General features: G+C 42.2%; 1 protein-coding gene across 2 annotated transcripts in view; it reads right to left on the bottom strand.

Moving 5' to 3' along the window:
• Window positions 1-25,299, bottom strand: part of LOC148021798 (D-isomer specific 2-hydroxyacid dehydrogenase family protein) — a 59,311-nt gene extending 34,012 nt beyond the window's left edge. Inside the window, exons 1-2 of one of the 2 annotated variants that reach the window (XM_087697312.1) lie at window positions 24,977-25,299; window positions 24,738-24,886 (exon numbers count right to left, since the gene is read on the bottom strand). In XM_087697312.1, coding sequence (XP_087553438.1) covers window positions 24,738-24,886; window positions 24,977-25,070 — 243 coding nt within the window. In that variant the 5' untranslated portion in view covers window positions 25,071-25,299. The remainder of the gene's footprint in view (window positions 1-24,737; window positions 24,887-24,976) is intronic. The other variant, XM_087697313.1, reaches the window with a different exon arrangement.
• Between the last annotated feature and the right edge of the window lie 318 nt (window positions 25,300-25,617).

Genomic DNA, 25,617 nt, shown 5'->3' with positions numbered 1-25,617 from the left:
TACTAAGTAAGCTGCCACGAGTGCTAGATGCGTGTTCCACGCTCCAGTACAACCCCGAGTTCTACAATTGGTTCTTATCCTCGTGAAGTGATATGGATTCATAAATATGTATATAAATAAACACTGATTTTTGTGTCACCGTGTATAAACAATATCAATACACAGAAGCAATGATAGTCAGGCACAGGGAGAAAAGTTCGGTCTGACAGGCTAAGCTTCTCAAGTCCTCCTCTCATCACGCATTTAAAAGCCGTGTGACCATCCCCACCTCCAAGTGAAGGGCACGCAACCCACATTACCGCCATAGGAAGCCTTGACCAACAACTCTGATGGTGTAGACAGGGTATAGTCCCTCTCTATACACCTTCTTCCCTTTCCGGTCTATCCTTCCGAGGAGGAGCCCTGCCTAAATCCATGACCGCCAGCCAACGTAACTCGCCGTGAACCAAGATCTGCTAATGGCAGGAGGCTAAATATACATCACGGGGGCCATCCCTCTACAACAACACTGCATGCCCCACCCCTCCCCTTCTCGTCCTATGCGCTTGATAACCTGCACTATAATCCCTTACATATGAATGGTCTTATCATGTAACAAATCCTAATCCTTGATTCGCATCTTACAGGCCCCCCGCGAGGAAAACATGGAGAACCAAGGACAGCTAGCTTGCACCAAATGCTCAAGGGCAGAAAAGGCGGCCCGGGACAGGGAAGAATTTAATGAACTGTTTAAAGACATTTTGGAAACGGTCACGACCCGGGACTACACCATTCATGTCCCGGCCGACATATTTCTTGCCCAACCTCACGGGAGCCTCGCACTAGCATCGGCCCGGTCGCCTAGCCAACCGGACTCACCCTGCCTAGTACCTATCGACTAAGCCACTATGATGTACAAGAAGCTTGACAAGTCATCATGCCATAACTTTTTGTTCTTGATGAGTAAAGGGGCAAGATCCCCACTTGTACACACTTCCTTCACCTACCATTAATGTATGCGACCTTAACAAGTAATGGGATAGGCATCATAGCATTCTGAAAAATTATGTCTTAACATGATTGTATTGGTCCGGTGTACTTAACGCAAGCGAGCATGTACTCTCACGAAGTGACAAGTTGATGCATAATGACACAGGTCAATGTCTAGAAGCGTTTAATATCCAAGTCACCACAAGACCACCAACCCCACAAAGAACCATTATGGAGGAAGTGACAGGAATACCAAGAAACAAAAGCCATAACGGAAACGCCATTGGATGAGAACCCAAGGACACAATCATCTAGCATCAAGGCTGGTGACACAATCATCTTTGTAATATCAATTCTTCATAGCCTTTGAATCCCAACATTTCTCAATCCAAATGAAAGGCTAACAGTCTCAATGTATGGCATTGATTGTATTCACTTTTCCCAAAAAAAAAAAAACGCACACAATCACAGCACCACACCTAGGGGTCCTCAAATTAGGTACGCCCAGTGACCTTGGTCGGCTGGCTCCGTCCCTAATTCCCTAGCCCTTTGTACATCCCCCACAATTGTTCAGGGCACATCAAGGGCAGGACATACCTAGGGAGCTCGCCTCGCCTATGGTTAGACCTGTCACGCTGAACCACTTGCCATTTGTTTTGCACTCCATCTCAATGCCATTACAATCAACAGTGGTAAGCAAGGTATGAAAGACAATGGAAAAGTATACCATACTTTTCAAGCACTACAAGTAGTCACTAGCTACCAAGAGCTAGACATCAAGGAGCTCAATTATGCTACATGGCCTTGACAAGACCATAATGATGTCTCAAGCAATCTTCAAGTGTACTCCCCGTCTTCATCGACAAAATTTTCCATCAACTTAGCCCCTTGCTTCACTGACCCATTGCTATACAAGGAACCAGGCCGACAGTCTTCTAACTAAGTAATATCTAAGTATACACAAGCACTCACATAATACATGCACCGAAGTATATACACAGTTTGGGTCCTCAAGTGCAGGACAATACTCTCAGCTTGCTTAGAGTTCGACCTGTCTCCCAAACTAATTGCACTATGTCTTGTGCACAATAGAGAAAACTAGTACTACCCTTAGGGAGAGACCACATGAGAGGTTTACAATTGCAGGTCTTGAAGACTCCAACGAAAGTGTCATTCACTCTTCATCAACACCCAACTCTGAATGCTTATCCCTTACCATCCGACAAGCCCGCAAAGAATCGTCATGTGCAGAATCCCCAACAAACCAACACTTGTGCTGGCCATCAATGCAATCCCCAACACAGAATAGCCCTACCACCAACTCCAACAACCTTCCACCAGCCACCTTGGCCACCAACAGGCCCCCAGGACCTTCCGCCACACCACCACCAACACTCCTCTACGGAAACCACAACCGTCCTTGTCACCCACATCTTCGGTGCATGCTACAGCCTGCTACCTACGACGGTGAGTACCATGGGACTGGCACTCGTCTAGGAGGGGGGTAATGTTAACCCTCAAATGAACGAAGGTGGAAAATCCGGAAAAGCTAAAGCAAAAGACAAAGACAAAGGCCAAGGCAAAGAGAAACGGAAGACAAAGACGCACAAGGAGAAGAATCCTAAATCAGGAAGAAAGACGCACAAGGAAAAGCGCAAGTCAAAACTTTTGTAAAAAAGTGCAAGCGCATCATGGTTTAATTCAAGGAGCGTCGGGCTCTCACCCGTGCAATTTGTAAATGTCGACGGGCGGTGGAAAGAAATCTAGGAAGATAGAAGGACAATGGGAAAAAGGGCCTAGGCTATGGCCGGTCATGTAAAAAAAGGAAAAAGGGGATGACCGCCCAAAAGGGATTTAGGGTTTTGTATATAAAGTTAAAAAGTGAATGAGAAGCTCATTCTTGTGTGTAGTCAAAAGTAGCTCTCCTCTTCTTCTTCTTCTTCTTCTTCTTCTTCTTCTTGCTTGCTTGAGCTTGTGCTTGAGAGAGAGTGCGAGTGTGAGGGAGTGAGTGTGTGAGGGTGAGGGACCGAGGAGGAGAAGCTCTCCATCTTCTCCTCTCTTCTTCTCTTCTCTTGTCTTACTCGCGGCAATGGAGCTTGGAGCGTGGAGCTTTGGAGCTTACTTGAAGCTTGCACTTGGATCTGGAGCTACCGGAGTGCGCGGGAGAGGAGGTAACTCAAACGGCATGGAGGTAAGCTCACTACACCCGTAGATATGGATGGCGCATCGGCTATGTGAGAGGTAGCCATTAGTGCTCAGCTTGGAACGCTTGAAACAATAAGCGGTCCGTGGGTCTTGGCGGTTGAGCGAAAGCTCCCACTGACAGATTATGCATAAGACAGTTGAATAAATGGGTTAAGAGTCTAGAACTTATGGTCACAAAGATGGATGAATTGCAAACAGGAGTACAACTTCAATTGATACAAGAAGAGTCTTGCCTTTCTTTGCCTATGAATATAGCTGCCTATTTCAGCCCATAAATACCCTGTTTTTGGCTGAGAAGAAGAGACCAAAAGTATCACATAACGGTGCCAAAAGATGTCTTTGAAACTTTCTTACAAAGAGTAAAGCTTGTAATCTCTCATATGAACCAAGAACAGCCCTTGTTCTACCAAGATTAAAGAAGAGGATCACAAATAAAGTTTCAGCCCATAAATACCCTGTTTTAGGCTGCCAAGATTAATCCAAGATGACACAAATAATCTCCCAAAGAGTATTTACAATGCACTTTCAAGGCAAGAGTGTTTAGATGCAGCAATTACAAGTGAAAGTAGAGTATGTCCTTTTCATAAACCATAAGAATAGAAATGGAGCATTAGTGTGACAAGACTCGGCCCAAAAGAGAATACTGGCTGCATATAACAGTCCAAAATCAGAGCTTTATATTTTCCAAGATCTCTTCTTGATAGAGAAGAGAGTCTACATCAAGAGGTAGGTACATAAGACATTGCCCTTCTCTTTTTCTTCACAAATGCATGTACCTCTTAAACCGTGCAAGAGATGCTTTGTAAAACAAAATTTCAGTCCATTAAAGAGCATTCTTGGGCCTTTCAGTTCAGCCCACAAGTCTTGATAATAAAGATCAAGAAGTGGAACAAGAGACTCGCTTGTTAGGAGAGAGCTGCTACTTCATAGACATAGACACAAACAAAGCACAAAGCCTCCTTCTTTCTTCTTTCATGAGCATGAATGAATCCCTAAATGGGCTGCTGCCCTCCTTTTTATACATATTTACCCTGTTTTACATAGCCAAGAGTGGCCTTCCATTTTCGTCAATGCATGGGAAGAGAGGTACTTACAATTCAAGTAGAGTCTTCTTGAGCTACTTGTGGTTGCATGGCTTCATCTCCTTTGTGTGGTAGTGTATGAGCATCATTCTCCCCATCCAAGTTGCACCCTATTCTCAGCCTAAGAAAGCCCGAAAAATGCGGCGCAAAAAACGGAAGGTTCATGTAGTTCAAATGAACCACAGTAAGTCCACATAAGCAAGACTAATGCATACACAATGTCCCACACTTAGTCAACTTAGACAACTCCATCTTCTTTGTGACTTTACTTGTGAATACACTTAAAGCTCTTGAATATCATAAGTACATAACCACATCATTAGCTCTTGGAAAATATAACCCAAGGGAACCTACCAAGTCATCTACTCATGACCATATTTCTCTTTTTTAATGTTCCATGACTTACAAAACTTGTAGCAACTTCATGTGAGTAATGCAAGGAAGGATAAGAGTAACCAAAATCAATCATCTTGTCAAGGACCCATTATAAATTTATTGTATTTTAAGGCAGAGAGCCCCATCCTTATTTCACCATGCCATATGCTGGTGGACTTAGGTGTTTAAGATTTATTGCACTAAGCAAGTCTCTTTGTAGCATGTCTAGAATACAAGTGACTAAGTGATACATGTAAAGGATAAAAGTTTTTTTTTTAACCTTAGGCAAGGAATCCCATGACAACGTGCAATCCATGACAGATTATCAATATCCTTTAGTAGATTATTCAAGCAATGAGCCATATAATATGAAACTGAGATATGCCGATAATATCCCTAGATAATAGCACTTACTACCCTATTTGCGAGCTCTCCATTTGCAATAAATCCCACAACATGCTCTGGGCCAATAAGCTCAATACCTGTAACCCACTCTGCTGCAAGTACATCTGCTGACTTTCATGTCCCCAATGCATTATGTGAAGATATGAAATACATTTTCCCACGAGAATAAGCACCCATACCATGAATGGATCGCTTGCATGTATCACTCCAACCATCAAAAATCAAGGAAACTCCATTTTTAACCCAAAGGCTCTTTCTAGTCACTGCTGCTTGCTCAACAAGGCGCTTTTCCTTGTTGAGCAAAGTAGTGCGTAAGATCTTTGATGATGGAGATACATACAAGAGTCATTCTCACCAATCTTCTTGCACATCAATTTAAAATACTCTGTCCTGGCTTTACGAAATTGAATGTGGTCATGATAAAAAAAAGCGTGCCACTGATGTATCCACCTCTTCCTTCTTATTGGGATCCCAACTAGCATCAAAGTATACTCTATCTACGTACAATATGTGGCGTTGTTGATGCCATGGCCGATGCAATGCCTGCAATAGGTGTGGAGGTAGCACTTCGTGATACTAACCCTGATCTAGACACATCTGATGGGGATGGTGTCACAAAAGTTGCAAGCTTAACTGCAACATGTCATTGTCTAGATGCAAGATAAGCTTGTTGGCCTGCCACACGGTCACGAAGCTCCCTTTGCTTCTCAAAGGTCACATTATGACAAAACTGTACCTCTGAATTTGGCTCATGTAGGAGATGAGCTCGGACCTAATCATACATAAAACAGAACAAGTGGCAATTGGTATTCCATATTCTAATATTTAAGTAACTTTAAATTAAAATCAATAAAAATTCGCTTATTTGGGCAAAGCTTGCAAGCCCATGGTCAAGATCGTCCACCACTCCATGGGCGATAAGCATTTACTTCTTCCCACCATGATCAATCATCAGACCTTCTTCCTCAACCACCGGCCCGATCAGCGGGGCAAGAAGATGAAGCCATTTCGTGCTGAAAATTGAAATCAAAATGGCTCGAGAGAAATGAAAACTCGAGTCTCGAGAGAAGGAAGAAGGCTCAAGAGTCAAGAGTGAGGGTCCAAGCCCCAGGGAGAAATTGAGAACTTGGCACTTAGAAGAGAGAAGGAAAAAGGAGAGAAGAGAGAAGGAAAAAGAGAAGAGGAGAAGAATGGAGAACCTAGAACTTGGAGAAAAAGAAAGAGAAGAGGAAAAGAAGGAAGAAGGAAGAAGGAAGAAGGAAGAAGGAAGAAGAGAGAGGAGAAGGAAGAAGAAAATAGGAGAAGAAAGAGAAGGGAGGCTAGAGCAGACAACCGAGGCTGCCCGCTGGAGCAACAGGGGCAGGCTGCAACAGACAGGAGGCGGGCAGGAGCGTGCAGCAAACAGGAGGCGGGCGGGAGCTTCCAATCGTAGGCGGCAAGAACGTGTAGAAGCGACGAGTAGGGGGGAGCAACAGACGGCGCGAAATGAGAACCGAGGCGCACGCAAGAGGTAAGTGGGGTGCCACATGGTGTTCCCTGTCCAAAACGGAACAAGGAACGTTCCGAAGTTTTGGAACGCATACCATGACGGTTTCATGCTAGGGACGGGGGCCATTCTGGCAATTTCCTGTTTCTATGCTTTCAATAATAACTCTAGGCTTCAGTTGCTCTGTGTTACACAGTCGTCCATGCATCATTAGAAATCTACCGCTAAGCACAAAGTGCTCATGCCTCTAGTCATTGCAAAGCTGATCATAAACATTAGCAAAGTCCGAATCAATAGCATATTGCTCTTTCATGGCATCCAACTCGGTGTGATAAACCATACCAACAATTGAAATTTGTGGCTTATGTGACAATGCATCAGTCATCACATTCTTTTTACCATCAATATGTACAATCTGAAAATGAAAGAGGAAAAATTCACCCACTCATATGCTTCTTTGACAACTTTGTCTGCATCAGAAAGAACCTCAAAGTCTAATGATCTATTTGCACTCTAAAATCAGCACCCAACAAATAATGTTTCCACGTAGACAATGCATGAATTACAACCAAGATCTCTTTCTTATAGACTTGCAAATTCTTCTCTACACCGTGGAGAATTCGGCTCTCATAAGCCACAACACGGCCATCTTGCATAAGAATAACCCCAAAGTTGTTACCACATGCATCACACTAAATAACGGATGACTTCCTCAAATTGGGCACCACAAGCACAAGATCTGAAGCCATCTTTTCCTTTAATTTTTCAAATGCTGAAATTTCCACTGCTATCTATCTAATGGCACATTCTTCTTCTGTAAAGCATACAATGGAGATGAAATTTCAGCAAACCCACGTACATACTTCCTGTAGTAAGAACATAAACCCAAGAAGTTGTGAATCTCATGTACATTTCTCAAAGGTGGCCAAAGGTATGACAAAAAATAAATATATATTCCTAAAGATATCCTGAAAGCTATCTTAGGTACATCCTCTGATCTAATGCATATTTAATGATATCCACTTTTCAAATCTATACAACTAAATATGCCTCTTTCCCTGCGATTTATCCATAACATCATCGATTCGCGGAATCAAAAACCGATTCTTTATCATAATCTTGTTAAAAGCATGATAATCAACGCATATACGCCACGAATCATCCTTTTTTTTGGACCAAAAAGGAGATAAACTGGGCTCAATCAATCCTTTTTCTAACAGCTCATTCACCCAACTCATAATCTCCTCTTGTTGGCCTACACCAACTCTATAGGGTGACTTATTAGGTGGGCTACTTCCGGGATAAGATCTATGCCATGATCTTTAAGTCATTCAAGTGGTAGCTACCCTGGAAGTGACTGAGAGAAGCAATCAACATACATTTTCAAAAATGACATGCAATCCTTCTCTAACTTAGAGATGTTCCTAATATTCTCACTATTATCTTTATCCTAAGTAAAAACCAAGTATGCTGAAAGATGATTTTTCATTACTTCAGAAATACCAACTGCAAATAAAACAAGGACAGATTCCCCTTTTAACTTTACATCAAGTATGAGTGTTTGTCCCTTATGCTGAATAGTGATCTTTTTCGCACAAGAATCAATCACTACATGCACACAATGACACCATGGCATTCCAAGCAATACATCACAATCCTCAAGTGGAGCAATGAAGAAGTCTTCGTTGTCCACATATCCTTGTAGATACAATCGAAGCTTTCCAATGAGTAGTATAACAGGCTCTGCATGGCCTTTACATGCCATTCCAACTACGCCATGGGTCTCATCTCATCCTCTTTGGTGCCTAGACAAGCTACCAAGTCTACAAAGATGAAGCTGGCTTATGCACCATTATCAAAGAAAAACAATGCATGCTGATCTCTAATTTTGCCCCATGCTCTATAAAACTCAGTAGTATCATCATTGGGTTGATTACTAACAACATCGGGTACCAATCCCACTGATGTTTTGAGCTTCTTTTCCTTAGGGTCTCCCTGATTTTCTAATTTTCCAGCTTGCTGCCTATTGAAACAGTCCCTTGCGATATGACCCTCCTAACAAATAAAACATTAATTTGCAACCATTAAGTCCCTACGTTGTGCCAATGTTTTCGAGCCCTTATATGCCCCTACCCACTCTCTTACAAAATTGTATCCATGTTGATGGAGCTCTACCTTGCATCAAAAGAGTAGACCACTGCAATGCATTCCCCTTCAAGAAAGTGACTGCCTTCTAAAACTTTGAGGACTCGATGAAGTTTCTCCCTGAATAGACAGCATCAAACTACTAAACGAGAGTCAACACTTTCAGCCTATCTTGTGCATCACTCAAGGACTCATACTTCACTACTTTTACACCCTCATCATAGTCTTTCGTTGCCCCTTTGGGTGTCAAGTTGTCATACACTAGCTTGCCGCAAAACGGGTGCATTTGCTGAATTTACATCAAACACCAAATGGAGCATTTGCATGACTAGAACTCATTCCTTCATCCCCATAAACATTTGGGGGTGCAGATACATTACCGAACATGCTATTTTGTGTCCCAAGCATCAAGCCAATGCTGCCATACATAGGGTTTTGCATATTTCCAACCATACCCGAATACATTAAGCCTTGCATACCATGCATTAACTGCTGCATACCATAGGAATTTGTGTCATATATTCCCCTATGCGGTCCCTGTCCAACCATAGCATAAAAAATGATGCTACCACCAGAGTAACTTGGCTGCCCCATCATAGCATGCATGCCCAGCTCCAAAATCCATTGGATTGGCACTTTCATGATGGCCTTGCATTTGCACTCCTTGCCCCGTAGGTACCAATTGTTTTGCTTCATTAGCATCTTTGGGAGCTTCAAGTGAACCATGGGGTGTAGATGCATTATCATATATACCACTTAGTGCATGTCAATGCTACCATACATGGGGTTGTGCATACCACCAACCATACTTGGATACATTGAATTTTGGATTCCATACATTGGTTGTTGCATACCATAAGGAGTTGTAGCATACATTCCCGTATGCAGCCCTTGGCCAACATAGCATGAAATATTGTACCACCACCAAAGTATCTTGGCTGCCCCAACATGCATGCCTTGATGTCCCAAACCCATTGGATTTGCACTTCCAAGATGGTCATGCATTTGCGTGCCTTGCATGTTGCTATTTGATTTTGCTCTTTTGCAACATTGGAAGCATCTTGAGGCAGCTTAGGCATTTCCTTTGGTACATCCAGCTATCCCAAAGCTCTAGAAGATGACTTCTTTTTCTTGCTCTTGCTATCCTTCTTGGAAGAATTCAAAAACCGAGTAAATTGAGGATCCTTTGCCAATTTAGTAAAGATATTAGCTGCTGTTCTCATTCGGTTCTTGAACTGATTATCAAATTCTTCACTCTCTTGCTGGTCATTAATGGCTTTTTACATGGAAGGCCTGCATTTCGGTCAACACCAACATATTCTGCTTGCTGCCCATATTGTATGCCTTGTCCAAGATCATCATCACTACTTGATCCCACCTCACCATGTGAACATATCCTTGCTACAATTGCTCAGCTGAATACAATTTCAGCACTGGAGCAAGCTTCTAACTTCCAATCAAGTGCCTCAAGCCCACCAATTCAAAGAGTTTAATAGTGTCCCAGCAATGGAACCATCAAACCAACCTTCCTATAGGGAAAGGGTGGTAATGACTTGATCTAACACTAATTACATGAAGCATAAAATTCATAGAAACTGAAATGAAAATGTTACCACTTAATTCTTGGACATTGGACACCAACTTGACCCCAAAACTAGCAACCCTTGTAGTATTTCTTTAACTTGTATTGCAAACAGAAGGTGTACACTGAGATTCTTCAACCTCCTACGCTAATACAAAACCCTCTTGCTATCATGAATGACCAACAAGCCTTCAAACCAATTTGCCCCTTAGTTTGCTCAAGGAATTGACCTTCACTATAGTTCTTGAGTGACAAATACTAATGTGGCTATCAAACCCTAATCCTTGTTGTAAATTAGAGTTTATGACAAAGATTCTTCAAGATCTCCACGTCCAATGGCTAGAAGAACAAATAGGACAACGTAAACTTTTAACCTACTAGAATTTGTTGAGGGAAGATGAAAAATGACTTGAGAATGAGAGAAAATGTTGTAGAGAGAGAAATTTCAGAGTTTCATCACAAGGTGAATCTGAAATCCACTGCAGCCCTATCTAAACAACTCTTGAAGAAATGCAATCACCCCCAGTTGAATTTTATAGCTTGAAATGCAATCGCCCCCAATTGAACATTGTCGCCTGCTTTTTGGAGGCCTTGGGCTGTTGTCGCCTGATCTTGGGGCTACTTCTACTAGCTATGGATGACCCTATTCAGTAAGCGCCGCCTCCAACAACCTCTCCCTTAGCTCACTAGACTTAGAATGCTCTCTCCCAACCTCTTCTCACTTGAATGGGCAGGTTTGGCCAAGTGGCAACCTTCCTAATCCATTTTCTAGCAATTTTCAGCATTATTAAATCAATTCTTAAATATTAACTCTAAAAATCAATTTAATGATTATTTCTTCCTCAAAAAAATAATCTAACTAGCTTGTTATTTTAACTTAACAAACTTGCACAATGCATGTGCACCTCACATTGCACATTTGATTAATAACTTAATCACATGTTAAGCATAGCATCAAAATTCCATGTCCTGGTGACACTCGTCACTTGGTATCTTCTCCAATATCCCCCTACTCAAAGGACTACCATTTCACTCCCTCCACAAAGCATTCTTTTACAAGTGTTGGTCAACCAAGACAATGCAACCATCTCCAAGCTCTAATCAAAGTCGTCCACTCAATTGACCAATAATCTAGATCAGGTCAGCCAACTAAAAAGCCCTAAAATAATCAAGTAACCAACAGTAGACCACATAAATCAAGCGCTAGAAAAGAAATGCACTAATAAAATAATGTGCCAAGTCCCTAACACAACCATACTCATATATGGATTGACTAATCTACTAGCACTCTCTCCCTCTCATCATGGGTGATCTAGTACAATATAATATACAATGAGCATGAGTCATCAAAGTACATATAACAATAACCATGAACCATTCATACCCAAGCAGTGGGTGATCAAGAGGTGGGGCTGTTGCGCCTCATCCATGTAGGTATATAGGTGCTCATGCTCTAGAAAGGGACATTCCTTGATGCATTGAATGAAGTTTGGTAGGTTTTGAAATCCTTGAGTTGGGATTGACATCCAAGTTCATGATGGGCTGTTTGATAGAGAGTTGGATTGGCTTCAGAGTCCTAGTCCAAGCTCACACGAGGGGACAGTCTGATAGTCTAGCCAAAGGCGGGGACTCCATGGTCATGTATGCTTGGAGACATTGTTGACAAGATGGTCACATATACTATTGGAGATGCATTGTTTGATACACATAGAGAGTAGCTACGATTCTTCTTTATTTTCAAGAGCTGGTATGGTTGTTCTCACACTCCCTTGTTGATAATGGAGAGTGGTGAGGAACGACCATATCACCGGCACTAGAAAGCAACAAAACAAGGAACAACTATGCCCTTATCCTTCCTAGTAGCAGATGGCCCTTCTAAGCCTTGGCTTGAGAATCTAAATCGAAGTCAAAGTCAAAGGAGGATACCGACTCATTGGACGAGTCTATGTCCTACTCCTATTGATCCTTCTAAGATGCTACTAACTTCTTACAATGCTTGCAAAGGTCTCCCTCTTTTCCATAATGATAGCACTAAGCTTTCGTATTTTTCTAGTTCATGGAGTTTCCAATTGTGGAGGGGGTTGGGGAGCATCCCATTCTTGGAGATCCAGGTGGCAGTTAGGCACCTAAGCCACTACGTTCGAAGTCTCTGCCTCTTCAGGTTCCACTATCAGTGGAGGAGAAGATTGCTTCACCACCGGATTCACCTTCAAAGTCAGCATCAGTGGATTAACCAAAATCTTCAACAGAGACAGAGCACCAAGGGGAGTATTAGCCTCCTCCTAGGTGGGCACATGAGCCAAGAAACCCACCTCAGTTAAGGTTGGTTGCCAAAGGGTTCACGCAATAGCTAGAAGTGGATTTCCACGATACCTTTGCCCCCCTCGCTCAATTGGCTACTATCAAGGTTATTCTAGCCTTGGCCAACCATATCTTTGCTTCAATTTTCAACAATGAGTCATAAACATAAAAAGAAGTTGAGACAAATCATAAATCCAAAACTCTAGTCACAACTAATTTTCAAGATCCAATTTTATTTATAAGATTGAAGACAAGTACAATGGATCAAAAAAAAGGAGCTAGTTACAATGATGGATTATGATTTATGAATCATGGTATGGCAAGTCACAAGTACCAAGTGGTGTAGAGCTAAAAATGCATTAGCCTAACTTAAACATCCCCACAATATGCTTAATTAATGAAGAAAACCCCTTATTTTAAAAGGAAGCGTGATCTTAGAGAGTTATTGTGTCCCATATGCAAAACCCTAATTTGGGTGCCCCAAACTTTCTATAAATGTGCTTGCAGCCCATCACTCTCTCAATCTCGTTTTTGCAAGTTTCAAGAGCCATAACTCTATTTCCCACACCCCATTCGTGAAGGACATCGCACTCAGAGTTTCCACCAGCCACCTACTACCATCTAGCGCATGATTCCAGCCTTCCTCACGTATTTGCTACTGTCGCCAATTCCCAAGAGTTGTTGCCTACACTTGGGTACTATCGCCTACAGTTGGAGCCGTCGCGCAACCTATTACATGGGCGGAGAACCATTGGACTACCATGGAGTCCACAAACCATATCAAATTTCTACTACTAAGTATAATCTCATCCTTATGCATAGGGCTTAGCAAGAGGTTGACGGTAAGCCTAAGTTTTCTCCTTTAGATTCAATGCACAAAACTAATGATCTTGCAAGACCTTCAAAATCTCCACTACGAACCGGCCATCCACAAGTGGAACCTGGCTCGGATTACACATCACTTTCCTAGTACTTTTTTTCTCCAATGTCAGGTGAGAGCCCTATTATTTCAAATTCTATGCCAACTAATTCTATTTTTTCTGTTGAATCAGGAGATGCTCATCAAAAAGGGACTCTTCAAAATAAGCTTTGGTTTGTGAGTAATGAGAAAGACAAGTATTTCTTCATGAACTCAAAATTAGGTAAGCAAGCTAAATGAAAAACTTGTAAGTATTCCTACCCTTCTTTTTCCTTCAAATGATTTTATTTCTCATGGTCAATATGGAGTATATGCATCTTTATCGAATGCATTTAATGGACAAAAGAAACCTACGATGTTTTCCACAACAACATCCATCACAAATCCATTTGGGCTCTCATTCATCCCTCCCTCATCTTCCGCTGCACCTTCCTTTCCGCTTCCATTAAGTGCACCAAGTTATCCACTACCACACACCACACCAAGGGGTTCTACACATTTAGACAGAGCCTTTAGGACCTCTACATACCCCTTTCCGAGTAGTATACCCCACTACAGTATCATATCGACCTATGTTTCATAGCAGCCAGAAACATCAGAAACGTTTAGAAACGAAATGTCAGAAACGTGTTTCATAAGTTTCTTTCAAGAGGGGATAAAATAAGAAATGTGGGTTTTTCTATATAGGGATTTTTCATAGTTTTGACTAGGGAAAAAGTTTCTAAACCTCTATGGAACTCTCTATTAAACAAAGAATGGCTAATTGAGCTTGAGTGATAATAGAGTCAATTGAGAATAATACATTATACGTTATATATCCATGATCCATTATTGACTTGTCACTTGTGTCAAAGTTAAGCTATACTATGGTTTAGAACTCAAACATTATGATTCATACATATCGTACAAAGAAAATTAAAATTAACATGTAAATAGTCTATCTATAATATGGACTAAGTCAAGTTGCAACATCATGATTCTTGTTTCAAAACAAACTAACAAAATGTCAAAATCGAGAATAAATCATAATATATCATAAATAACTCATAAATGAGACTAAAGTCGTATAATATTCAAATCTCAAGACAAGAATAGATACTAGATTGACAAAGTCCAATAACTAAACAAAATCACAAAAAAATTAGTCTCTCATCCAAAATCTTGAGCCCTCACGAGCCAGTACACATCATCATCATCACATTTAACATTGCCCAATAGTTTTTTGTTAAAAAATCCACATTTTGGGTTCTAACTCGCCAAAAAATAATAATAATAATAAAAGCACCCACGTTTTTTACTCTCAGAAACGTTTCATACTTTAAGAAACGTTTCGTAAGTTTCAACCTGTTCTTGCCTATCCACCTTCACCCCCTCCTACTTCTTATCCACCACCACCACCATCTTATCCCATCTATCCCTCTTCCCAGATACCTCATGGCTCTAATTCCTCATCCACCAAGCATGCATTTAATGACAAGACTCGTTTCAACGGGTCAAACTACACCACTTCATCAATTTTGATGAGGCATGTCTTAGACTCTCAGAACCTATGAAATTTAGTGCAAGGGTTGGAACCCCAACCTGATTCCCCACTCGTTCCATACGAGGTCGTCCGCTCACGGAAGGCTCGTAACACCTTCGCTATTGTCGAGCTTGTATAGGGCTTGTTGCCTGAGTTTAACTCTTAGCTTCAGCATTTCAACTTAGCATCTAAGCATTGGGCACACTTGATTGACCACTATGCGGCTTGGGATAGGACCCATCACATCAATTTGAACTCCAAAATTTCAAAATAGTAGACAAGGATGACTTGAAAGTTGTTTGAGTATCGGCACCTCCTCATTGAGTTCTCAACCGTTGGGGCTCCTAAGTCCTCTAGCGATCAGGCTATCCTGTTCCTTAACAAGCTGCCGAGAAAATATTTCCATTTTGTGCAGCAAGTGATTTTACAGTCTCAAATGCCCACATTTTATGGGTTCGAGTGTCAATTGTTGCGTTACGCACAATTGTTCGATCAATTTTATAACAGATACTCGATAGAGGGGGCTCTTGTTGCATCATCTCAAAGGGGCCAACAAGGCAAGGGCACACAAAACTCAAATCAACATCAAAAACAAAACAGGACCAGTTATCCCAAGCAAACAATCAATCAACATGTAAACTGGATGGCAAAATGTATCTAAAAGGAATAGGTATTGTCAACATTGTCAAAAGGCTAGCCATTATGACAACGAGTGTCGATCTAAGACCAAAGGCACACGCCTAAAATCCAAGAATTTGACCCCTGCATCCCAGTCAGGTAACCCCCAACAAGGAAAGCAAGGGCAATGGAGAGGCCAAACCCACACTACCACCGGTCTATCATTATAGTAGGTAAACTACTTAACTCCAAAGGGTTCATCTAATTGGTCTATAGGGGCTTACATTGTCTCCTTAAAGACATCAAATGCGAGTCTCGATCACAGCAACGAGTTGTCTCTTGATAAGGTATCTGCAAAAGCCCACTTGTCACAGTCGAGCACGTTAGTACTTGTTTAGCTTGTGGATAGTGAAGCTACCCATCACATGACTCCTAGAGCGGACATTTTTATTTTCCAAGCCTCCACAACCAAGAGTATCCGCATAGGAAATAACTCCTTGGTCACGATTCAGGCACATGATCACATCAATTTTTCCACTAACCTGGTCCAAATCTCGCTTCGCTGGATGATGTCTATCATGTCTCCCGACTCGGGGTGAACTTATCTGTTCAGCAACTTTGCCAGTTGGGGTGAGCAGTTTTCTTCACAACGACCACAGTCAAGGTCCTAGACTCTCAAACTGGTTTAGTGATTACTCACGGCAAGGCATAGCCTAATGGCCTTTACCACATGACCCACTTTCTTATCGAGCCAACTACCAATGATTCAAAGTGCCATCGCTTCCAAGATTTAGCCACTACACCAAAGCCCATGGACTCTGAGCGTCTTTGGCATTTTCGTTTAGGATATCTTGGCTACGACTCTCTTTATGAGCTGTCACATCACAAGATAGTTGAGGGCCTTCCATGCCTAAAACTATCTCGAGAGGTCTGTAAAGCATATCAACTAGGTAAGTAGCATCGTATACCCTTTCCTCAGCAATCTCTCACTCATGCTGTGAATCCCTCAGGCTCATTCATGTAGATATTTGTAGTCCCACATCCACTGTCGCCTTAAATGGCACACTGTACTTTTTTATAGTGGATGATTTCTCCAGATACATGGGTGTACTTCCTCAAGCACAAGTCCAATGCTTTCACTTATTTCAGTGCTTAGATGATGCTAGTGGTCCATAACCAGACTGCTCGCCGTATGGATACTATGAGGAGTGATCTTGGTAGCAAGTTTCTCTCTCATGAGTTTTCTGAGTTTCTACAGAAGGGGGCCATTGCACGGTAGCTCACCTCTTCCAACCCTTGTATAGAATGGAATCGTAGAGCGTAGGAATCGGACTATCCTAAATATGGCACGCTCTATACTCTTTGCAACAGCTTCTTGAGCGTCTTTGGATCGAGGCTGTTAACACTTCAACTTCCTGAGTGTCTTTGGATCGAGGTTGTTAACACTTCACTGTACATCCTCAACCGATGCATAACAGCAACAGTCCCTAAAAAGACTCCGTATGAGGCATTTTTTGGCTCTCGGCCTATTATTTCTCACTTCAGAGTTTTCGATAGTCATGCTTATACGCATACTCCTAATAACAAGATAGGAAAGTTCACCCCTAGAGCTAATCTTTTGATTTTATGAGCTATCCTTCTAAAGCAAAAGCCTATTATTTGTTTGATCCTCGAACAAACAAGGTGATTGTTAGAAAAAATATTGTCTTTGATGAGAGGGACATGGTGTAGTCCTTTGCACTAGCTCTCTTCATCCTCCCCTTCACTCACATCATTTGAGATCATGCCTACTGAGCCAGGTCTATTGTCCACTCCTGACCTTCTTGTAGATACTTTAACTCCCCACTGAAATCAACCTTCCTCCTTGGATAGGGTGGTAAATAACCTGATTAAGCACTATTTATAGCAATTAATAAATTCATAAAACTAAAATGCACACTTTACCATATAATCTTGGACATTGGACACCTTGTTGGCCCCCAAAACTGGTGTCCCTTTTGGTGTTTATTTAACTTAATTGAAGAAGAAGTCGATGTACGATGGGATTCTCCTAATCCCTTTCGGTATTCCAACTCCCCTTGCTATCCAAAATGACTAGCAAGTCTTCAATCTGATTTACCCCTTAATTCAGGCAATCAATTGGCCTTCACCCGCTTTGATGGAGATAAAAAATACCCCGAATACATTGATTTACTGGTCCCTCTAATTGAATTTGACTAAAAACAGCTTCAGCCCTATTGAATCCAATTCTTGGGGCTTCCAATTTTTTGCATGCTTCTCGAGGTTACTAGTAAACCCTAATTTCTGCTTGCAAATTAGGGTTTACAGCAAAGAAATCTGAAATTTCTCAATCTCTAGTGATCTCTATGCTATAATCTTTGGAGCAAGGGTGTAGAAAGGCTGGGAGATGAGAGAGAATGCTGAGGAGAGAGAAAATTCAGACTTTCTTCACAAAGAACCAAAGAAAATCTATCATTTGCTATTACTGCCCTATCTCAACAGCTTGTAGATGCAAAGAACTGAAGAAAATCAATGATTTAGTGCTACTGCCCTGTCCCAACAACCTATAGATGCTGTCATTTGCTATTGATTGGTCTTCTCCTGCCCCTGGCTGCCTCAGAAGATCCTCCAATGGCTGCAAATCAAACCAACAGCATCTCCTCCCTCTCTCTTACAGGTTGAATACGCTAAAAATGCCTCTCTCCAACCTCTAAAGACGTTTTTCAGTCTTGCATGGGTATTTTTGACAAGTGGCAACCTTCCCAAATGGTTTTTCCAGCATTATCCATTATTAAATATTAATTTTTAGTCTTTAAATACTAAAAATTAATGTAATAATTATTTTGGTAGCTTGAAAAATAATCTAACTAGCCAATAATTAAATTGGCTAGGCAACTTCCATTCGCGAGTGTACTGCTCTATCTCAACAGCTTGTAGATGCAAAGAACTGAAGAAAATCAATGATTTAGTGCTATTGCCCTGTCCCAACAACTTATAGATGCTGTCATTTGCTATTGATTGGTCTTCTCCTGCCCCTGGCTGCCTCAGAAGATCCTCCAATGGCTGCAAATCAAACCAACAGCATCTCCTCCCTCTCTCTTGCAGGTTGAATACGCTAAAAATGCCTCTCTCCAACCTCTAAAGACGTTTTTCAGTCTTGCATGGGTATTTTTGACAAGTGGCAACCTTCCCAAATGGTTTTTCCAGCATTATCCATTATTAAATATTAATTTTTAGTCTTTAAATACTAAAAATTAATGTAATAATTATTTTGGTAGCTTGAAAAATAATCTAACTAGCCAATAATTAAATTGGCTAGGCAACTTCCATTCGCAAGTGTCTCTACGCCATCTTTGACCATCAGATTGGTGTTATGTATCATTAAACGCTACTTCTCTAGTGTTACCAACCGACACTTATGGCCAAATGAATAATCTAGGTCAACAATTGGCACCAGATACCACCAAGTACCTGTGCCGCATAACTTATAGCAACTTTTGCCTTTGACATCTCGTGATTTCCTTGGGTCTTGTGCTCATAACCTAGTTACACCTCATATGTGTAACATTCATTTAAGCATATGATTAAAAATTAATCCACATGTTAAGTGAGGTTTCAAAAATACATATCCTCATGGCACCCGCCTCCTCTGCAAGACCCATTATCTCATTGGTACTAGCAAAACATACGGGATCTAGGATCCTTCCACCAGATGTCACTCCGAAGGGCCCTACAAGGTCTACTCAGCTCGCCCCTCACGCTTCATATGCATCGTTGTTTACAGCTGATTACATTGCACATTTTGAGCTGGACGATTGGCAAAAGTGACCCTCTATAGCATGAGGCCATGAAAAAGCAACTGGACAATATTAACCAAAATGAGACTTAGACCTTGGTGGATCGTCCTAGTCACAAGAAGGTCATCGGGACAAGCATAAATATTTCCATCCTCTTTTGCATTACCCCATGCATTGGCATTTTGTTCATGTAAACTGGCAGTTTCTGAAGATAATCTTTCCCTATGCTTGTATGCTACCTTTGCTTATCTTGCTTGCTTACCTATCTTGCCTTTCCCTCCACATATTCTTTATACAATTGACATATACATACCCACTTAGGTATCCCTAGGCACTTACCCTAGTAGTGTATGGGATTTTTTTGCTTGTTGTATAAAGGTCATGGAGCTATCCATTCTTATATTCCCGTACTTTGAGACACAGTGACTCAATGGGACGAAAATTGATTCAAAATCCTCACTTAGTACTAAATCTTTTGAAATCAATCACAACAACAATCCTTCTATTTTTTTAAAATTAATAAATAAATAAGTCCATTGCCGATTCCATCCGCCTTTGCAAGACTTGGTAGACCCTTGGGCAACTGACGGTCAGGCACCATAGGTCCGATACCCTAGTCTCTCTCCGGTGATCACTTAGGCTCCCTTTGTAAGATAACCATCACCTCTCTAGTCTCGATAGGTCACTGGGCAACCGACGTGCACTCTTTGCCCGATGCCCTGACTGCTTTGGGATAAAACACCTTGGGGTGGAAAAAAACATATCTCTCATGGTCTCATGGCTCAGTTTTAGACCTAAGAAGAGGTGTTGAGCTAAAAATGCATTAGCCTTACTTAAACAGCCCTAACATATGCTTAATTAATGAAAAAAACTCCTTATTTTTTAAAAAAATGCAATCCTAAAAAGTTGTTGTGTCCCACATGCAAAACCCTAATTTGGATACCTCAAACTTTCTATAAATATGCATGCAACCCACCACTCTCCCTCAATCTCGTTTTTGCAAGTTTCAAGAGCCATAACTCTGCTCCTTACGTCCCATTCGCGGAGGACATCGCAATTAAATTTTCCACCAACCAAGTGCTACCATCTGGTACCTGATTTCAGCCTTCCTCACGTGTTTACTGTTGTCGCCAAGTTCCAAGAGCTATGCCTACAGTCGAATGCTGTCACCACCTATTGGTGGCTATCGCCATCATCCTCTCTCCTCTGAAAATTGCGTTTTGGTTTTTTGGCTACCGCCCTAACATTCTCTCACCACTGTCTATTGCGTTTGCACCTAATAGCTGCTGTGTAAATTTTCTCTCCTTAAGAACCTGCGTTTTTAGTCTTTCTCTCTTCTTCACTGTCGTCTACATCAGATCCAACCTTCCTTGGCTACGTGCCCTTGCTGTGATTCGGAATCCGTTCGGAGCACGACACACTCTACAACTCATAACCTTTGCCTTGATCCCAGAGGTACAAGAGTTCGAGGTTCAATACTCACTACATTGTGTATTTGCTGCATGAGCACTATATATTCATTATTCATTGTATTCACTGTCTCTGAGTTACCCTAACTGCGTTCTAAGTTTATCATTCTAAGCTTTGTCATTCGATTGGTTTCATGTTTTTTGCGTTTAGAGCACTTCTTTATAGTGGCAAGTACAAGAAGTAGAAGATACAAAAAGAACCTAAAGGCTAAGACTAAAGGTGAGCTGTGTAATGAGAAGGCTTCATGAAGAGGCTTAGGCATTGTGATAAGGGTAAAGAATACAGAGATATAGGTAGCGATGCAAGAAGGAAAAGAAGAGAAGATGCAAGGAGAGGAAATAAAAATAGAGCTACGCATAAGGGATGCGACACAAGAAGAAGAGAAGGATGTAGAGAAAGAGAGAAGTGGATGGAGGAGAGAGAAGAGTAGATGAGCTTGCAAGGGAGAGGTAGAAGAAGAGGACATGGTAGTGAGGTATAGGTAGAGGTCAATCAAGATAAAGAAAAACAGGTTAAAGCAAAAAGCCACTTTTCTTTTAAACTAACGTTTTTTTTCCTTGAAGGACAAAAATTGGATGGATTGTACACGTTCAATCGGACTAGACACATTGCACTATACAGATCCATCCGTGGATGGAATGCAACCATGATGCCCCATCCACGATCTAAGAGGGGATGTTAGAGATTTGGTCATCTCTACAACAGGCACAGTTAGGACAAGGCAGTTTACAGTTTTCATGCAGTTTGAAGCAGGTTGAGCAGTATTTTGTAGTCACCAGCATGATTTGGTTAATTTAGGGCAGGCCAGGCAGGTCAGGCAGGGTACCATGTGGCTGGGCAGCATATTTGCAGCCTTCCAACCTGACATTATTTTATTATTTTTCTCAGGCTATTTATTCAGCCTACCCAATGGCCACAGTCATTCAGATTTTGTGTGTAGATTGAGAGAGCTCCGGCTGATCATACTCTCACAGCCTTTTCACATATCTGTCTTCATTGTTCAGCATTCATCTTCTGCAGTCTTCAGCTTTCTTCTGTTTTTTGCTCTCTTTCTTCTCTACATGTTCATATCTTTCTTTCAATCTGGTCATACACTTCCTCATTCCCTGCATTCCAACAACATTTGGTTCACCCCAACCTCTAGTAAGTTGCAAACCATCTTGTCACGAGCTGCTTTTTGAAGGTACTCGTGGTTGAGGTGGCCAAACCGAGCATACCATGACTCAATTTGGGACCTAAGAAGAAAGGAGATAATGGGGGAGAGTTGTTGCATTCTTCAACTTGTAGATGCCATGCTCCTCGGAACCTTGGCACGCCATCACTTTTCGTCTAGCCATCGTGAATCTTGAAAGAGTCAACATCAATCGCAACCACCAGCCATAGGTTGCAGACCTTGCTCACCAACAAGAGATGAAAGCCAAGGCCTAGCACATAGAGCACCTCCATGTGCATCTAGAATTCCTCGGAACCTTGGCACGCCATCACTTTTCGTCTAGCCATCGTGAATCTTGAAAGAGTCAACATCAATCGCAACCACCAGCCATAGGTTGCAGACCTTGCTCACCAACAAGAGATGAAAGCCAAGGCCTAGCACATAGAGCACCTCCATGTGCATCTAGAATGATCTTAATCTCCCTTATGCCACGGACAAGGATTGAGGAACTATCACCAATGAAGACATTGCTTACATGGAATGCAAGTCTTCACTACCTTCCTTAGGCAAACTCATATAGTGAGAGGCACCACTATTCAAAATCCATTCCCGAGACAAAGGAACTATCAACACCTCATCCCGGGTGGGGAATGGCTCCAACACATATAAATGGATGCTAATGAAGATGGAGCAATTGTTGCTCCCTTTGAACATCTCCTTATTGTCTGCCTCCTCATGGCTATCCCGGAAACTCTTCTTGAAGTGGCTCATCTTGCCACAGTTGTGGCAAGCGAAGTCCTTGGATTTGTCACTCTTCTTTTTTCCCTTGCCCTTTTGTATTTGAGTTTTGGCCCATCAAAGCCTACAAGTTTCCCAGGAGTGAAGAATGTAGCTTGAAACCGTCCTCTTGATCCAATACCATGGACAGCAACTCTTCTCATGTGATGGTATCGACCCTGCTAGAGGTGATTAAAGAAGAGTACAACCCACCATACTAAGAGGGTAGCCGTGCAAAAGATTGACAATCATATCTTCAAAGGAGACTACTTTCCCCACCTATAGAATATATTGTTGCAACTTGTTGGCGCGATCTTTCATTGATGCAGACTTATTCGAGTCCAAAGTCCACATTTGTAACTCCAAGGACACCCACTTCATGGATATCATCTAGTTGTAGAGCTACTCCAAGTGTAGCCAGAACTATCACACATATCATATGCTTGACATGGGGAATGACTGCCAATGTGCATGAGAAAAAAATGAAGTAACGGATGCATACATTTAGTTTGTAACAATACACCTGCCAGCTGGGCCGCCTCCAAATCAGCTCTCTTGGATTTAGAAAGAGAGTCGGGATCCTTAATGCTAAGATCATACCCAAAATGGCCTTCTTCATCACCTTCCAAATGTTGAAGTCGTCTCAATCTAGCTTTTGATCCTGAGGAAGCATGTGTAGAACAGGGACCTTACAATCCATCAAAGCCTGGAAATCATGCCTAAATGAGTAGACATCCTTCTCCCATCTTTAAAATATTACACTGATCAATCCCCCCGCGAATTGGAAAAAGTAATCCGCGAGGACTTCTTCCACTGATCAATGGGTCTTCTTCACCACCAAAGGCGATGAGAATGCAAAATCTGCTCTTGATTGCTGAAGACTTAGCCCTGTCAGCACTTCTTCTGCTGAAACCTTCATAAAATCAGGTCTGCACACCACCTCCAAGTACAATGCAGCTCCAGGCACCACTCCTGATCAGCAACGCAGCACTTCTTCCTTTGTTGACACACTCTCCAGCCTGCTCCAGTGGTAGTCTAATGCACAGCCCTCTTGCTTGCACTCATACACTGAAATGCTGCTCCTCTTGTGCACTGAAATTCCTGAGATCTGTCCAACTTTGCTGCAGCCCACTACTGCTCTAGCAATGTGGAAGTGGATGCACAGGCTGAGATAGAAGATGAAATGTAGGTGCAGGGGAGAGAGAGACTCATGAAGAAGATGAATGCTGAACACTGAAACTGGGAGCAAAATATGACACGAGAGTATGTGTGAATGTATCACTCTCAGAGAACCTCAAAAGGCACCCAATCTCTCACAAACAGACTGAATAATTACGACCATACACAGCCTATACATGGGTAATAAATGCAACTAGGTCAGCCTGAAAAATTAGGCCAACCTGCTGCCCGACATGCAATAAATGCTGCACAATCTGCTGTACATAATCGACTGCCTGTAAAGATGCCTGACTGCTGCCTCTCTGCCCACGACCAGCTGTCCAAACCTGCCCGATTGCTGACTACCCTGTTCGATTGACACCTACAGGAGCCGATCCTCTATAACAGCTTGCTCAGATCATGGATTGAAATTAAGTGTATGTTGTATCAAGTACGCTACAAGGTTGCAAAGATGGGGAATGCTTTATGCGCCTGACCAAGGACAAGTTCGTAACTCGGTCAGTTTTAGCCACGTCCAAAAACGGTAGACCAGTTAGATTGCAGCATCCAACAGACCTCCAACAGTTTCCCCGACTCTTTCAGCCGTACCACCAGCAGTGCTTTATCAATTGATCTGGTTAGCGGATTAATTTCAGTCCGAAGCGCAGGAAGGCACTAGGCTAACGTGCGCAATCGGCCAGAATAACTGCTGTAGCAGGACCAGTTGCTTCTAAGGATTCAAAAACAAATCATGCATCGAAACACTTGTGTACCTCGATGTTAGGGTAGGGCTGCAAGGCCTGTTTGGTGTAGTCGAAAGAAGTCGGGAACTGAAGGCCGCAGAAGAGCACTCGAGTGAGGGGCTTTCGGGGGTGGGCGGCTCCATCCATGGTGCTGCAGCGACAGCAGTGCGGGAGCAAAGCTATGTGAAAGAAAACAAGGTCAGGCAGGGTATACTTCTCACAAGGGGAGGAGCGGTCTGAGCTTGGCTAGCATGGGAGGAGGAGTATACCTGGCGGTTCCCTTGGCAGTGGTGATCTGGACAGAAGAGCAAGAGGGAAGCGAGAAGCTATGGTTGCCGTCCGCAGCAGCATGGGCCGCTGCATCAATCAGTCGCCAGGGAACATGGCTTTCTTTATCAATGTTCGTAAGAGCATACGGCCATCTTCGTTTCCCGAGGTGTGACGTATAGAGACGTTTGCAACGTTGCCCAATTCATGCTTGGTAAATTTCACACGGGATGGTTCTATCGATTGCCTTGATCGTACGACGTACTACCAGAGTCCAGTGTCCTACGACATGGATGATGGCAATGGGTGGTGGTGACTCACTGGCATAACTACAGGTCGAGATGCCACCATCTACAACCCACCTAACCGCATCAGTTTATGGGGTGTCGAGCCACCTTGCCTCGGTTCATCACCCCAGATTTGCAACAGATCACTTCCAAAGACAATGTCTTTTCATCTTCAATTTTCCTCTATTTTGATTTTTAAGAATGCTTACAATTTTCACATGGCACACTCCATACCCTCCTCAATTTCAATTTTCCTATATTTTGATACTTAAAAATGCTAAAATTTTCATGTGGGACACTTCGACACTACATGATTCCTTGGATTGTGCTAGTGTACCCTACTACCCCACGCTCCG

The sequence above is a fragment of the Lygodium microphyllum genome, chromosome 17 (genome assembly GCF_053477565.2).
Source record: "Lygodium microphyllum isolate KBCC chromosome 17, Lygodium_microphyllum_v1.1.10, whole genome shotgun sequence".
NCBI classification, from domain to species: Eukaryota; Viridiplantae; Streptophyta; class Polypodiopsida; order Schizaeales; family Lygodiaceae; genus Lygodium; species Lygodium microphyllum.
Note: the sequence above shows the minus strand (reverse complement) of the source record. Positions and strands in the feature narration are given on the sequence as shown.